Source organism: Mytilus galloprovincialis, chromosome 10, assembly GCF_965363235.1.
Source record: "Mytilus galloprovincialis chromosome 10, xbMytGall1.hap1.1, whole genome shotgun sequence".
Lineage (NCBI taxonomy): Eukaryota > Metazoa > Mollusca > Bivalvia > Mytilida > Mytilidae > Mytilus > Mytilus galloprovincialis.
Genome location: NC_134847.1, coordinates 20241149 through 20259583, shown reverse-complemented (window position 1 = coordinate 20259583; position 18435 = coordinate 20241149). Strand labels below are relative to the sequence as shown.

The 18435-nt window shown below is 34.3% G+C and overlaps 1 protein-coding gene across 1 annotated transcript; it reads left to right on the top strand.

Annotated features, from left to right (window-relative positions):
• The first annotated feature begins 307 nt into the window (after positions 1-307).
• Positions 308-8771, top strand: LOC143047131 (putative G-protein coupled receptor B0563.6). The gene is made up of 2 exons (XM_076220083.1): positions 308-405; positions 7261-8771. Exons 1-2 carry the CDS (start codon positions 403-405, stop codon positions 8539-8541), a joined length of 1284 nt encoding a protein of 427 aa, XP_076076198.1. The 5' UTR covers positions 308-402; the 3' UTR covers positions 8542-8771.
• Positions 8772-18435: the final 9664 nt, after the last annotated feature.

Here is an 18435-nt window from a genome sequence, read left to right as displayed (position 1 = left end):
TGAACGACTTTAACAATACCAATTGTCTTAATCTGTTAATAATCCGATTACTAATAAAATATATAAACAGCTGCTTGTCAAAAGTAATATTAATACAACTGTCAACGATATGGTATTGTTTATGTGGGTAATAACCAATATTTGATTAACACTGTTATATTCATACATTTGTGAATGTTACGTTTTCTGTAGACAAACCTGACGGTCCAATATCAGTTATTCACTACTCATCCTTGTTTCTTCACAGTTATTCAGTTTTTATTATTGTTATTGTGGTTTATTAGTTTTTAAATTGAATTCTTGTTAATTAATTGATAAAATATCCCTATTTAATCTAAAGCAACTAAATATGTTCCGACTAGGACTTGTTTCCCTGTTTGCAGCTGATCCAGAAAGAAAAAAATGGTAAGTATTCACATGTAACATAGCTAAGGTCCTTTCAAAATTTCCTAAGATTGTTGTTTTAAACTTATTCAAATAACTCAAATGTTTGGAAGAAACAAAACCTGACATGTGCATAAATGTCCTTTGTTAGTCTTGTATTATTTTAATTTTAGTCTCTTGTGTACAATTTGGAAATTAGTATGGCGTTCATTATCACTGAACTAGTGTATGTTTGTTTAGGGGCCGGCTGAGGGACGCCTCCAGGTGCGGGAATTTCTCGCTACATTGAAGACCTGTTGGTGACCTTCTGCTGTTGTTTTTTCTATGGTCGGGTTGTTGTCTCTTTGACACATTACCCATTTCCATTCTCAATTTTATTTTATGAATAAGCATGTCAAAGGTTTTAAAGAAGTTATTAATTACCGAACAGTTTATTATATAAATGAATCTAATATTTGATTAGTCATATTTGAGAGGGGTTTGATATTGAGCAAACCGGAACCACAAATACAAAGAATACATTTCTATTTCACAGTAACAATGGTTTGATTTTATGACAACTAATAAAAAAAAATGCTAAATTTCATGCAGCATTAAAAGAAACCCTCTTCGTGGAATACAGGAATATTGGCTTACTTTATTATTATGTATAGTATATTTCCAATCTAATTAAAAACCGATCTCTCATCGCTCCTGTTTCTGATATGTCGCGTGGGAGATCTAACGAAACCGGCTTTGAGGTCACATGTGAGTGAACTAAAAGTTATGAATTTATAAAGATATGCAAATAAGTTGACGACCTATTAATAAGCCAATCAAAAAAGTTTATGAATTATTTTGACTGACGATTTCGTCGTAAATAAAATGAGTTACATCCCTTTGCCTTACGTTAAACTTCCAAGATCGTGGAATATTCAATTTCATTGGTCGTAAAAGACACACCTACGAGGTCACTCACATGTGACCTCAAAGCGGGTTTCGTTAGATCTCCCACGCGACATATCAAAAACAGGAGCGATGAGAGATCGGTTTTTAATTAGATTGAGTATATTTCATTCTCGTTTTTTTATTGATACTATAGGTTAGTTATATAAAAAAAAAATCTGCATAAAAAGGGTACTTCATCCTGATTTCAATAGCTTTACCAGCAGCAATTATCACAGGAGGTATTGAGCCCGTCTGGGATCGTGGTTTTTCGAGTGATTTGATAGGTTTTTTTTCGAGTGAATATGATAAAAAAAAAGGCAAACAAACCGACTTATTTTCTGGGAAAGAAAGATTCTAGAACTTTATATACAAAATCATAAAGGGTAAATTAGTATTTTTAGATATTATCAATCCTAAATTATTTTTTATCTTAAAAACGTTTAATATATAGCCTTACACTGATTGCTTTATTCCCAAATATATAGATTAAAGCCGTTATTATACACATACCAATGCAAATGTCAATGGAAATGTGCACATGTTATCTATGTATACTTAGACTTACAGACACTTTACAAAATTCTTGTTTTTGCAATGAAAAGGAAATTTTGGAAATTAAATTCATAAATATGTCCGTGTTTTTCGAAAGCAGTCCTTCATTTTTCCAGTGTGTTTTTTTTTTTTTTTTTTTGTGCGTGAAATAATACAGATTTCCTATGGCGGAATAAAATCATAAAAATCTTATGACCAACATTCACTACACCTTTTTTTACACTAACGTTGTGCATTTTTTTCAAATATTATCTAATTAATTTCTTTTATTTTTCGAAAAATTTAGAAACTTTATAATTTTGGGAATATGGCAGAAGATTTGGCTTATTTTTTTAGGTCCTTTTGGTCATATAGCATACAATTATAAACTGTTGTCCATTTTATATTAAATATTCCATTCAATTCAAATCAAATGTTATTGTAATTCTTAATTATTTTATTTCGGGGGGGGGGGGGGCGGTCTTTTGGTAGAATATTTAGGTATATATTGATTTTTCTGATTGTTTACTCCTTTCGTAATTGATTATAATATTATTGAAAAAAACCGGACCATTTGTTAAAAAACCCGGACTTCGTGCTCAAAGCATTCATAGTTTTCAAAGGAAGATTGTCATGAAGAATAATTGCGAAGTAACAAGTAACTAGCCTGATAGCATGTTTCGCCACTCAAACTAGAGGCTCTAAAGAGCCTGTGTCGCTCACCTTGGTCTATGTGCATATTAAACAAAGGACACAAATGGATTCATGACAAAATTGTATTTTGGTGATGGTGATGTGTTTGAAGTTCTTACTTTACTGAACGATTTTGCCTCTTACAATTATATCTATAATGAACTTTGCCCATTAGTAACAGAGAACTATATTTGGTAAAAATTTACATATATTTACCAAATTAATGAAAATTGTTAAAAATTGACTATAAAGGGCAATAACTCCTTAAGGGGTCAATTGACCATTTAGGTCATGTTGACTTATTTGTAGATCTTACTTTGCTGAACATTATTGCTGTTTACAGTTTATCGCTATCTATAATAGTATTCAAGATAACCAAAAACTGCAAAATTTCTTTAAAAATTACCAATTGGAGGGCAGCAACCCAACAACCAGTTGTCCAATTCATCTGAAAAATTCAGGGCAGATAGATATTGACTTGATTAACAATTTAACTTCTTGTCAGATTTGCTCTAGATGCTTTGAATTCATAGTTATAAGCCAAAAACTGCATTTTACCCCTATGTTCTATTTTTAGCCGTGGCGGCCATCTTGGTTGAATGGCCAGGTCATCGGACACATTTTTCAAACTAGATACCCCAAAGATGATTGTGGCCTAGTAGTTTCAGTGGAGATTTTGTAAAAGATTACTTAGATTTATGAAAAATGGTTAAAGATTGACTATAAAGGGCAATAACTCCTAAAGGGGTCAACTGACCATTTTGGTCATGTTGACTTATTTGTAGATCTTACTTTGCTGAACATTATTGCTGTTTACAATTTATCTCTATCTATAATAATATTCAAGATAATAACCAAAAACAGCAAAATTTCCTCAAAATTACCAATTCAGGGGCAGCAACCCAACAACCGATTGACTGATTCATCTGAAAATTTCACGGAAGATAGATCTTGACCTGATAAACATTTTAACCAGATGTCAGATTTGCTCTAAATGCTTTGGTTTTTGAGTTATAAGCCAAAAACTGCATTTTACCCCTATGTTCTATTTTTAGCCATGGCGGCCATCTTGGTTGGTTGGCCGGGTCACGCCACACATTTTTTAAACTAGATATCCCAAAGATGATTGTGGCCAAGTTTGGATTAATTTGGCCCAGTAGTTTCAGAGGAGAAGATTTTTGTAAAAGATAACTAAGATTTACGAAAAATGGTTAAAAATTGACTATAAAGGGCAATAACTCCTAAACAGGTCAACTGACCATTTTGGTCATGTTGACTTATTTGTAGATCTTACTTTGCTGAACATTATTGCTGTTACAGTTTATCTCTATCTATAATAATATTCAAGATAATAACCAAAAACAGCAAAATTTCCTCAAAATTACCAATTCAGGGGCAGCAACCCAACAACCGATTGACCGATTCATCTGAAAATTTCAGGGCAGATAGATCTTGACCTGATAAACATTTTTACCCCAGATTTGCTCTAAATGCTTTGGTTTTTGAGTTATAAGCCAAAAACTGCATTTTACCCCTATGTTCTATTTTTAGCCGTGGCGGCCATCTTGGTTGGTTGACCGGGTCACGCCACACATTTTTTAAACTAGATACCCCAATGATGATTGTGGCCAAGTTTGGTTTGATTTGGCCCAGTAGTTTCAGAGGAGAAGATTTTTGTAAAAGTTAACGACGACGGACGACGACGACGACGGACGACGATGGACGACGGACGCCAAGTGATGAGAAAAGCTCACTTGGCCCTTCGGGCCAGGTGAGCTAAAAATGTTAGCGATGGTAGTATTTTTAGATAGGCGATTTTGAAGATTGAGACGTGTAATTACCCTTTGAACGAGTTAAGTATTTAATATTTTTCCATTTCTAAGCTTCCTATTTGTTTTTTGTTTGTGAATTATATTAGAAAGGAGCAAAGACTGGTGTCCAGAATATGAACCAGCATACAATGAATTAAGTTATGAAAAAATGATAAATCTGTTCAGCTAAAGATGTCAAACGCTATCTGTATTAATTACCCAACTAGAGGCTCTAAAGAGCCTGTGTCGCTCACCTTGGTCTTGTGCATATTAAACAATGGACACGGATAAATTCATGACATAATTGTGTTTTGGTGATAGTGATGTGTTTGTAGATCTTACTTTACTGAGCATTCTTGTTGCTACAATTATCTCTATCTATAATGAACTTGGCCCAGTAATTACAGTGGAAAATATTTTCAAAAAATTTACAAAAATTTATGAAAAATGTTAAAAATTAACTGTAAAGGGCAATAACTCCTTAAGGGGTCAATTGACTATTTTGGTCATGTAAACTTATTTGTAGATCTTATTTTACTGAACGTTATTGCTGTATACAGTTTATCTCTATCTATAATAATATTCAAGATAATAACAAAAAACGGCAAAATTTCCTTAAAATTACCAATTCAGGACAGTAACCTAACAACGGGTTGTCCGATCCATGTGAAAACATCAGGGCAGATAGATCTTGACCTAATAAACAATTAAACCCTGTCAGATTTTCTCTTAATGCTTCGGTTTTTGAGTTATAAGCCAAAAACTGCATTTTACCCCTATGTTCTATTATTAGCCGTGGCAGCCATTTTGGTTGATTGGCCAGGTCACGCCACACATTTTTTAAACAAGTTACCCCAATGATGATTGTGGCCAAGTTTAGTTTACTTTAATTTGGCCCAGAAGTTTCAGAGAAGAAGACTTTTGTAAAAGATTACTAAGATTTACGAAAAAAATGGTTAAAAATTGACTATAAAGGGCAATAACTCCTTCAGGGGTCAACTGACCATTTTGGTCATGCTGACTTATTTGTAAATCTTACTTTGCTGAACATAATTGCTGTTTACAATTTATCTCTATCTATAATAATATTCAAGATAATAACCAAAAACAGCAAAATTTCCTTAAAATTACCAATTCAGGGGCAGCAACCCAACAACAGGTTGTCTGATTCATCTGAAAATTTCAGGACAGATAGATCTTGACCTGATAAACACTTTAACCAGATGTCAGATTTGCTCTAAATGCTTTGGTTTTTGAGTTATAAGCCAAAAACTGCATTTTACCCCTATGTTCTATTTTTAGCCATGGCGGCCATCTTGGTTGGTTGGCCGGGTCACGCCACACATTTTTTAAACTAGATATCCCAAAGATGATTGTGGCCAAGTTTGGATTAATTTGGCCCAGTAGTTTCAGAGGAGAAGATTTTTGTAAAAGATAACTAAGATTTACGAAAAATGGTTAAAAAATGACTATAAAGGTCAATAACTCCTAAAGGGGTCAACTGACCATTTTGGTCATGTTGACTTATTTGTAAATCTTACTTTGCTGAACATTATTGCTGTTTACAGTTTATCTCTATCTATAATAATATTCAAGATAATAGCCAAAAACAGCAAAAATTCCCTAAAATTACCAGTTCAGGGGCAGCAACCCAATAACGGGTTGTCGGATTCATCTGAAAATTTGAGGGCAGATAGATCTTGACCTGATAAACAATTTTACCCCTGTCAGATTTGCTCTAAATGCTTTGGTTTTTGAGTAATAAGCCAAAAACTGCATTTTACCCCTATGTTCTATTTTTAGCCATGGCGGCCATCTTGGTTGGTTGGCCGGGTCACGCCACACATTTTTTAAACTAGATACCCCAATGATGATTGTGGCCAAGTTTGGTTTAATTTGGCCCAGTAGTTTCGGAGGAGAAGATTTTTGTAAAAGTTAACGACGACGGACGACGGACGACGACGGACGACGGACGACGACGGACGACGACGGACGACGACGACGGACGACGACGACGGACGCCGGACGCCAAGTGATGGGAAAAGCTCACTTGGCCCTTCGGGCCAGGTGAGCTAAAAAAGTGGACCGATTCACTGAAAAAAACGGGCACTATACCTACCATGATTATTATCATTATTCATGAGTAACCTTCATTCATGTAAAACAGATTTGTTAAAAAGACAAACTTTAAAAGTGTCTTTTTCACAGTGATAAAAAAAAAGTTGGCCGGAGGCTGAGTGGTGATCTTACACTGACACACCAAGTCCGAGATTGATATTTAAATAGCCAGTTATAATTTTCAAAAAAATGTTTACGCCAAAACTTTACGAGTAAAAGAGGAACGAAAGATCCGTTATTTGAACCCACAACTGAAATTGCAATAATGATTGAAGTTGCAAGCCTCCCAAAATTTGATTGATAAATGAACAGATTAGTGAACAATGAACAGAAGAGCATTCTTGATGCCATTATCATGTCAAAATTTACATATTTGAACTGAAAGGGGTACTTGGGGAAAATAAAAATAAGCAAAGGTTTTACCCAATGATATTTCATACAGATTGACATCTTTATATTTGTCGAAATGTGCATCTGGTTCTGGCCCCATATGATCTTTTGATGGAATATTCATTCTCCAAAATATATTTCAACACATGCAGAACTATTTTCTACATTGTCTTGCATTTTTTATTTTCTTAATGTCGGGGGCAAAGATTTCACCGCTAGCATATTCATTCCCAAAATCCTACCTTGGAACATCAAATGTTCATCCCTTTAAGTCCATCTTGTTCTACAGTTTCGTACTAATTTTAATGGACACAAAAACATATGGCCTTGTTATACCTTAACCGCAAAAATAACTATGCAGTAATTTTAAATGTAAATTTACGAGAACGTTTTTTCTATTTTATAGTTGACGATGGAAAATGTGACCACAACATCAAAAACAGAGGTCGAAACCTATGTGAACACTTCTGTTGGAATCTCGAACAGAACAAGTCCTGTGAGACAGAGCTACTTAATACCATGGAATAATCCACACAATGTCATTACTCAACAAACCTCAGATGACATACTGTTTGTTCTTCAATGTATCATATTCCCTATCATTACTTTATTTGGGTCCACAGGCAACATTATGAGTCTTGTTATATTGATACAGAAGAAACTAAGGAACAGCACTGGTGTCATACTTATCGCCATTACCTTTGCCGACCTATGCTTTCTGATTACAAACATGACCAGAAAATCTTCCTGTCTTATCAGTCTGATCGATGAATACGCAGAGGAGATCTACACGGCAACTATATTTGGACCCCTTTTCTTTGTCATAACATCATTTAGTCGTGTTTCAGCATGGCTTGTTGTTCTCGTCTCCATCGAGAGACTCATTGCTGTTACATTTCCCCTGAAGATTAAAGTCTGGGTATCTAAACAGAGAATGATTATGGCTGTGATTGTAATTTATATTCTAACTTTCGTTTTCTTGAGTCCTATTGCATTCCAGTACAAAGTTGGATCCATGTTCAGTCGGAGAACGAATACAACTTCCTACTTCATATCAACAAGTGAGTTCTACAGTTCCTATGAGGATATCTTGACCGTTCATAATGAAATACTCGGCACCGTCCTGTTTCGTTACCTACCGGTTTTCCTTACTATGCTTTTTAATTTAATAATTATCATTAATCTGCAGCGAAGAAGTTTGAGGCGTAAAGCAATGACGTCATCAAAGACAGACAGTAAGTCCGAAGACAAGATCACAAGGATGTTATTGATTATTTCAGCAGTTTGTTTGATATGTACAACACCAGGTTCCCTGCTTCTACTGGTTTCCAGGTTCGTTGATGGCTTTGAGTTTTTTGGAAAGTATCATAACATCTTCGTTGTGTTCAGTGATTTAAGCCTCCTGTTGTCCATGATCAACTCTTCAGTAAACTTTATTATCTACATGGTTTGTAACAAGCAGTTCTCAGAAGCTTACACGACTATTTTCTGTCGATGTGGATCCATCTCAACAATGAGGAAGCACAAGCCAACAATGACCGAAACTTCAAAGGGAACTACCATCACCACGGTAGGGTCAACTACAACCAATGAAAAAATACCACCGTTTGTTCCAGACGAAACTTTTACTTGCGATGAGATATCTAAGGATCATATTGGGTGTTCACCAACCACAGAAGACAGTTAAATGTTAGATATCTAGACAAATTGACTAGCATTATCACCAACCTGATTGATATATTTGCTATGATAGAAAAAAATGTTGACAACTCATTGTTTAAGAATTGATCAAATATATGTCATACAGAAATTAATTTTTGATTAAGAGCAAACAATAAATTTGAATGATGTTGAAGATGAAGTTAATTTATTTGTGATTGTTAATTCATAAGTGTTAGTAATAAAATTTTAACAAAAGACATGTCTTGTCTTGCTAATACTCCAGAAATTTCAAGCAATTCGGTTCATCATGATATTGTAGTTTGGGGATATTTTCGCTGTTTCTTTTAAAAGTTGTTGCGCTCTTTGTAAATTCTAATATTTATATGGAAATTATTTTAAGTGTGTTATTGGAGATTGGCTAACATTTGTGTTTTCTGTCTATCATCGACTTGCGGTTTTCTATTTCCATCATTAATTCGTAGGTAATGCAAAATGATCTGACAGATATGTTTGGTACGGCAAAGGATAGAAATACTAGTACATTGGTTCTAATAACTGTAATACACACGTGTCATGTCCGTTTTAAATTTGAAAATGTCATTAAAAGATAAGAAAGAATGGATCATTGGAGGTCTTCGGCTGTTGTCTGCTCTTTGGTCGGGATGTCTCTTTGACGACATTTAATGTGTGCTCTGTTATGGGCATATATTCTGATACCAAAATGTGTATGAGTGAATGAGTCAGCAATCCAACAATACAAAAAAACGAAACACATTAGAAGGTCAGCATTAGGTTCCAAACAATAGAACAAGTGTCTATACAATTATTTCACATGTTATGCCCTAAAATGACAAAAAGAATAAAAGTGTAAAACAGCGGGTTTTTTTTACTAAGAAGTAGGTCAATTTATGTACATTTTACAATACTGACTTGTGTAAGGTTGTATATACAAGTTACGTTATGACAAGTTAAGATCTACAATCAATTAACTAATTTTACAATACTTCTGGAAGAGTTCTTTTAACCTCCTACCAAAGTATGGCTTCTCTGACTTATGATTTCAGTAACTTCCACACCTATAACTTGATGTTAGAGAGAGAGAGAGAGTCGAAAGGGACACTCAAATCGCAAGCCCAAAAATACTGTCAAACTAAAAATAAATAGGCTATAACACATGCTAGTATACAAAACACACAAAGAAAAATTAAAAACTGAGCAACACGAACACCACCAAAAGCCAGTGGTGATCTCAGACAATCCGGAAGGGTATGGTCATGATGCTGATACATAAAATAATAAGTTTTAGATACGAAATTTCATTATATATTTATATATATTAAGCAGTAGATATGTGTGAAATTTTTCTTTTTTGTTTATAAATCACGTTCTTACAAAAAGAATCATCCCCTATACTGTGCCTGTCTTAAAATGAAATTTCGAACAATGTTAAAAAAAATCAGGTATACTGGTCTGGTAATTTTAATAATCAAAATCATCTGATTTTACCCTCGACATATATATGTACATTGTCGGAAAATATAAAATTTATTTGTATGTGCTTTAGAAACAGGACGAAAAACAAATATCCATATTACCGCTTGCTCAACATAGAAGTGGGATAACAGGAGACTTTATTTGTACAAGTACAAATAGTGCAAACATTTATTTGTGTACCATTTATTTGTACAATACAAGGCTGATTGCGCCAGGATAAAAACATATATCTGTCTGTGAGTTAGTTGATGAAGACAAAATATAATTTAAAAGATAAATATTTAAATCAGGCTTTCTGCACTAGGCACGAGGTTGGCATGGTGGGGTACAGGACACATCGTATAAGTTCTATTACCTTTCTGTTTGTGATATTTTTTATTAAACTGGTAATATTTTATCTTTTTCGTAATATGTGCACTTTGGCATGTCAATTAGCATTGTCTTGTCCCTTGGTGCCTCTTGCAGTTGTGTCACTTTAAATAGTACTGACTCCTCTGCACCAAGCACGAGGATGTCATACCAGTTATATGCAACTTCTTACAATATCTTACCATATCATTAATGTCCCGATACACATTTTAATATGCACCCACCATGCCATATAGCACCGTCCCTTGGTGCCTCCTGCAGTTCAGCTAGATATATTTAGCCTACTCACAGTATTCTTTTTGTTACTTTCTAGAGGTGTACCTGAGACGAAGGTTTTATGTATACTCCTATATACTAATACATGAATCTGTTGTTACTTATTTGTGTTTGTAATTATGTATACTGTATTGTTTATTATATTTGTAAAAGAACAATATTATATTGATATTATATTATGCTCCTTGTGAGCCCATTTTATGGAAATAAAGCATCTTCTTCTTCTTCTTCTATACCTTATTATCTATTTCAATGAATTTTTAAAATCTGTTAACTTAAAATTGACTCGTTTCTACCCTTTTCTGTAAACATTCTTGTCCTAACAAAATATAGTGTGCTGTTATAATTTGTGTGATTGCTTAGCCACTATGTTAGGGGAGAGGAGTTCTGTCTTATGTACGACCCCCCCCCCCCCCCAAAAAAAACGGCATCGTTTTGGTGGCTTGTAATAACGAATGTTTTGCAGTGACTGACAATAAGCTAATCCTGGTTTTGGAAACAGCAACTAGCCATTCTGTTTTACTGATACTTGTTCATGCACGGTATTGCCTTGTGTAGACTTAACGGAATGTATTGAATCTCGGTGGGTGTTGGTTGAGGTGGTTTAAAGAAAAAGGATAACTATGTATTCATTTACGATAAGCAAGATATTTATGTATTCAAAAATCCTTATGAGGATCTTATGAAATGCTGCCAGTAGTTTAGCTCGTCGTACCACTTGAATACTTGTTAAATCTTAAAAATCGATTCTTTTGAGATTTATGCATGGTGTTTTCATATCTCAAATTTGTTATTAAGAATTCTTGCATATTTACACTTCATTTCCTTTGATGTGTCAAACACATAAGAAATCATTCAGAATATTGAGATCAATAGGAAAACATATCGCCATCACGTATATTGGTTATACGAATGTCGTTTTATCTGAAAATTAACAGAGTGTGTCCTTTTTTACCGTCATGGCCTTTTTCTTTTTGTCAAGATTTGCAAGGAGTGTGATACATGTATATGAAAAGGTAAACTCCTGTCTCCGTAGAAGCAGTTGCAATTTTATTCGTTCTAAGAGCTTTCCATACATTTTAGACACCTTTTTTTGTTGAAGATATATGGGTTTTAATCAGTTGTGTCGTTGGATTGATGAACCATTGACATATTATTTGGCTCCTTTTAATCCAAAAGCATACGTTTTATAAGATCGTCATGTCTAAAAGAGTTTAGAATAAAAACAAAACTGTATAAGTTTCACTATTAGACATGTACTATCAGAGTCAAATCTTACTTGTATATGTGTTTGATTTTTAATTTTAGTTTCTTGTGTTTAATTCGGAGTTTAGTATGACGTCCATTATCACTGAACTACTATTGATACATGTATTTGTTTAGTGGCCAGCTGAAGGACGCCTCCGGGTGCGGGAGCTACATTGAAGACCTATTGGTGACCTTCTACTGTTGTCTGTTCTATGGTCGGGTTGTTGTCTCTTTGACATATTCCCCATTTCCATTCTCAATTTTATCATTTTTCTTTTCTTGGTTTGTTATTTCAAAATGTATTTACGACTTAATTTAGCTTTTTGATGTGATGTTTTGCAGTCTTTTCGTCGTTTTATTGTTTGGGGGACACGATTTTTTCGGTCTCTCTTTGACTTAGAACTTGAGATGATTCTCCCATTGATATCTGTCGCCTCTATATATTTTTAAAGGATGTAAATTAACTATTGTCTTACAGTTTAGTTTGATAGTTTCTTGGCGCTATTCTATCTACTACCTTCCTTTGGAAGTAGCATTTGCAGACAGATAGATTGGTTACATGTATCTATCGGACTAGTCGACTCTTCAAGGAGGTTAGTTTAACCTAACCTAATAATGACTTCACTGTTCAGTCATCAAGCAGGCTAACCAAAGGTATTACCTTTACCTACATACTCAATGCAATCGGCTGTACAAATCTCCAAGCTAGGATATTTTCTATAGTTGTACGACTTTGCCCCCCGCAGAGCTATAGAAAAACAGTACATTAACGGGTGTTACACGGACTCTTTTTAGATGATACACGGACTCTTTTTAGTTGTTACACGGACACGTTTTATGAATAGAATCACTCGTGCATGAACAATGAGTTCATGGGCACTTTAACTTTCAATTAGATTTGAACCTTCTGGTTCACCGACATATTTCCTGTCTATTTTAATAAAATATTTTCGTTATCATCAATATTTTTTTTAAAAACATTTCCAGTAAAATACTATTCATATCAGTATACTAATAGGTTCGTACATTTAACTTCTAAAAGGGGGGGTATGTTTTTCTCCTAATAAAAAAGATATTTTGATTCCAAATTTTATGAGAAAAAAATTACTATGGTCAAGCAGATAACAAATTAATGATCTGCATGATTCCTGATTTTTCGTATATATATATATATAGTGCTTATTCAAAATATATATATATATATACTGGGTGATGGTGTTGTAAATGTAAATAGTTGATATATTTAGAAAAGTACATACCCCTCCCCCTTTTTATGGAGCATGGATATGAATAGTAATTTTAGATAATGCTGAAAGTGAAGAAATGATGATACCGACGCTTATATTTCAATTAAAAAAGATAGAAAATATGTAAATAAGAATCAAATCTCCTCAAAAGATAAAATCCCTATCAACTCACCAATGCACGATTGATCCTATAAATAAAGAAGTGTTCGTGTAATACATGTCCAAATAAGCAGCAACTCTTGAAGAAAATCATTTAACTTATGTCAGGCCTCAATTTTGGACGGTTGGCTGCGATTGGTCATATAGTAACACGTGTTTAATTAATCGCGATCAACACTTGCAGAGACCGAGCATGCATGATTTTATTTTTTTAAAGTAATTGTCTTAATATATACAATAACAGAACAAAAATCCTTTTTTTATAACATGTCACTCAATAACAAAGTAGAAAATTCATTCTTTTGATACATTTATATTGTTATTGAATTTAATTATAAGTTGAATTCAAATCTATAAGGGGCGGATCCAGTCACTTTAGGAAAGGAGTTCCCAACCCAGGAAAAAAGTGGGTTTCCACTATTTGTCCACATTCAAATGCATTGATGGTTAAAAAAAAAAAAGGGATTCCAACCCCCGGCACCCCTCCCCCACTGAATATTAAATTCATGTATTTGACAGCAAACGTGCGATTTTCACAAAATGTTTAAAGGGGGAATGGGGAAAAGAAATGGCACATCCTGCATTTTTTCATCAAAGTAAAGATCACAGCCTGTTTATTTCAAATCAATTAAGGCCCCCTCCCGCTTTTCGTTTCACCCATAAAATTAAACGTTAGCTTTCTTACCACTAAAATATTTCTTAAATATATAACATTTCAACGAAGTTGCATTTTAAAAAAGTCTCAAACTTGATAACATAAATCTTATACTCGAAATGGTTCTTTTGTTTTTATCAAATTATTAGATTCCTGATTTTTTTTTCTGAAAAAAACTCCGTTGAAGGAAAATGAAAAAAAATGTGTTTATTCTATAACTTACATTTACTGAGTTGAGGCCCTTGAAGTTTCTCAAATATTCAGCTTCAAAATGTAATACTTCTTCCTTGAAACGTCGTACAAGTCAGATACAAAACAAAAGTAACAATAAAACAGGCCGGAAACAACCTGCCGTATAGTTTTTCTGCACTTGTAGTCAGGTCAAGGTCCTCGGCTAGCGCCTCGGACCTTGACCTGACTACTCGTGCAGAAAAACTATCCGGCAACGGTTGTTACCGGACTGTTTCTTTGTTACCTTTGTATTGTATCTAATACTAATTATTGATCCCCATTGTCCCGAGAGCGAGGAAAGCGAAGTATACTCTGCAAAAGGTTTAGCTAAATTATTTATGTCATGAAAGGTTTCAATTATGTATATTAAAAACAGTAAAGGACAACAAAGATATTTCGGGTTTCTCCACCCCATCTTACGAAGATTTTTTACTGTACACATCCAATAAAATAAATAGCCAATAACTCCAAAAGATTGTAATTTCTTTCGTATCTTTATTAACCCTCTCCATTTCAAACTGGTACAGCTTAACAGTGAAGCAAATTTTATTATATTTTTTTGGCATTGAATCTTGTTTCATCGTCATTCGCTGACGTACAGTTGTGGTTAAGAACTCAATTTAATTCTCAGAATACCAGCAATGTGATTTAATGTGCATCTAACTTCTATAATCTGTAAAAAGGTTTTTTCCTCTTACTAACATGATTTTTTTCAAATTTTAACAGAACATTTTCACAAAGTAGTTCATTTAGGGGGGAGGGGTCAATAAGTGTGCAGTGAACTATTGAAGAATACCATAAAAAGATAGTTCTAACTTGTACACTCGTTAAAACTGTAATTTTAATAGTGTACCAGTGCAATCACAAACATGAAATGCGCTAAAACTTTCTTAAAGAAAACTTGCTGGATAAGGATATTCTTATTTTTTTCTTATGCCTTGAGTAGCAGTCTTTGGTACTAAAATTTCATTATATTTCTAAGGATACCAGTGGTGTAGGGGTATTCACAGCAGAAAGATCGCGTGTTCTAATCTCACTGCCGGAGGTGAAATAGTAAATGTAACTTACCTATACTTTACTTTCAATTTGAAAAAGAAAACTAATGAAATAATTATGTTTGTTTTTAAAAGAATTTTGTGTCCAAATGCCCCCTCTCCCTCTTCCATTTTCCCCCTTTGCTCCATTCAGACTCGGTGCAGGGTTGCCACATCAAGTAATAAATGGGAAATTCAATTAACTTTTCCCTTGTAAAAATTAAATTTAGTTTATTGCTTGACTGAAAACGCTTTAGAAAGAAAAAAAATAGTGTAGGAGTTTGAACAAGTTTGTTTAAATTTGGACGAAAATATGGTAATTCTCTAACAATTTTTTAACCGAACCTTTTTTTTTTTAGAAAACCAGAGGCCTGGCCCTTTATTCACTAAAGATACGATACAACATGTCGTATCGTAATTATTTATCGTAAATATACGACATGCATACGATATGTCGTAATTTGTATTCTCAAACGTTGTCGCAGTACTGTTGCAAGTTTCTCGCAGTTGCTAATGTCGTAAATCTACAGAACAATCATTTTACGTAACAGAGGAGGATTTTGTTCTGCAAGTGCCCGATTTGAAATCCAATTTAAATCCTAATTCAAACATTTTCAATATATGATGTCATATTAAATGCACTCGAACGATCCGTGTTACACTCAAAATTCAAAATTAAAAATGTTTTCAAATTATAGTTTTTTGACCGGGATTTTTTTTTTATCAAAGTATTGAAATATAAGTATTCTAACTTTTTGATTTTTTTTTCAGATTTCGAAAATTTCATCAAATACTTACATTCTTAAATTCGTTTCAAATTTAACAAGTTTAGATATTTAACCAAACTTTGAAAATGCTAAACGGAGCTAGAAGGGACATCAACACAGTCTACAGCGCTAGATGACATATTCAATACATTCTTACTATTACCCTAACTCTATAACCCTAACCTAAGTACAAAATAACAGTTAGGGTTAAAGTATTCGATCGTATCAGTTTAAGTATGACACAATGAAATAACCTACGTCACTAGGTGGCATATTGACACAGCCTACAGCGCTAAAAGACATATTTATTACAGTCTTACTAGAACGCTAATTCTAATGCAACAACGTTTGTAACGTTCATTTTGATTGGATAACGTCACTTTCTTACATGGCATCAATTGACAATTGATGCTATGGGACGTACGCGCAATCGCAGACGACATATGACAGATTTTAAATACATGTTTTAACGTTGTTTTCTGTCAGTTTCATTAGAATGGAGATAACAATATTGTATTTTAAGCTCCGACGGCATCAATTTGGGATTTGATGGTCGCAAATACCCGTTTACTGTCTCCGCTTACGCGTCGCCAGTAAACTTAATTTACGACCATCAAATCCCCAATTGATGCCGTCGGAGCTTAAAATACAATACAGTTATCTCCTAAATTTAACCCAAACCTAAGTCTAACACAATAGAATAGCCTACGGTGCCGCTCGGCGACATATAGACATAGTCCACGGCACTAGAAGGCACATCAACACAGTCTATGGCGCAAGATGGCATATTTATTAGTTTTACTATTACCATAGCTCAGCCTCTAACCCTGAACACAGTTAGATACAATAACATAGCCTACGGCGCTAGGCGGCATTATCACACAGCCTATGGCGCTAGAAGGCACATCAACACAGTCTACGGCGCTAGAAGGCACATCAACACAGTCTACGGCGGTAGATTGAATATGTATTACAGTCTTACTGTTGCCTTAATTCTAAACCTTACCTTGGTCTGACAATGACACAATTACATATCCTACGGCGCAAGGCGGCATACACACACAGCCTATGGCACTAGAAGGCACATCAACACAGTCTACGGAGCTAGATGACATATTCAATAGTCTTTTTATTACCCTAACTCTAGCCCTAGCCTTAGTATGACACAATAACATAGCCTACCACGTTAGGCGGCATATTGACACAGCCTACGGCGCTAGGCGAAATATTGACAAAGCCTACGGCCTAATAGATCTATCATTAAAGATTTGTTGAATAAATCGATCGTTATAAATATGTCTATTCAATTCATTCTTTTTAATTGAATTGCATTAAAACCTGAAGGAAAAATCTTGTCGAATTAATCGATTGTCGAATATTGTACCTTAATGTAATAATAGTGAACATAACTTTTCATTGATTGTATCAAACTTTTTTATAATCTTTTAAGCACGTAAAGCAGTTTGTCTTCTAAATTATATGAGCAGCAGCCTTTTACAAAAGGCACTGGCTATGGTTACATGGAAATGTAACTATAATACAAAAAATAGTGTTACATTGGAGGCTAATTGCCAGAATAAAAAAGCTGGGTAAAGGAACCGATTAATTACGAATGTAACAATAATATTTGTGTCTATACGGCTACATTGCGTTATTGTTAGTTACATTTATGCAATTCAATGTACGCTGGGACTAATAATCTATACTATTAAACGAGAAGACCTCATTTTTGGTGTCGCTTCTCCTCCTTTCACAATAAATTAATCATCATGCCTCTGTGTCCTATAGGTAACATGTATAGTCGCATTTGTCATCCATTCTTATGATCATTAAGTTTGGGTTATTTGGGATAAAAAACGAAAAAGAATGCGTCCGGATATTTTCCCGTCATTGGACAAAACTTTAAGTCAGATTAGACTTCCGGTTTGTGTTTTTCTGTACTTCGAACATACAAAGACTATGAAATAAAGTATATGAATTTGCTTTCTGCTATCATTTTGAGTACTAGCATGTATCATCCTTGCTTAACGTGTTTCAGTTTGGGTTATTTTGGGAGGAAAACGAAAATGAATAATATTTGCTATTTACTATCAATTAGTTTACAGTGGCGGATCCAGAACTTTTCATAAGGGAGGGGGGCGCTGACTGACCTAAAAGGGGGGGCGTTACTCTCATGCTTCCCCATATAATCAACAATTTTTTTCCAACGAAAGGGGGGCAGGGCCCCCAGCCCCCCTGGGATCCGCCTATGGTTTACTATCAACGGCGGTCACTGCGGATATATTTCTATATACTTACATACATTTACTATGCGGATATATTTCTATATACTTACATACATTTACTATGAATTACTGTATTTGTTATAATTTACTATGAATTCCAATGGTTATCTTGGAGGGGGACTCTTTACTATTCATGGCGTTCACTGATGTATAT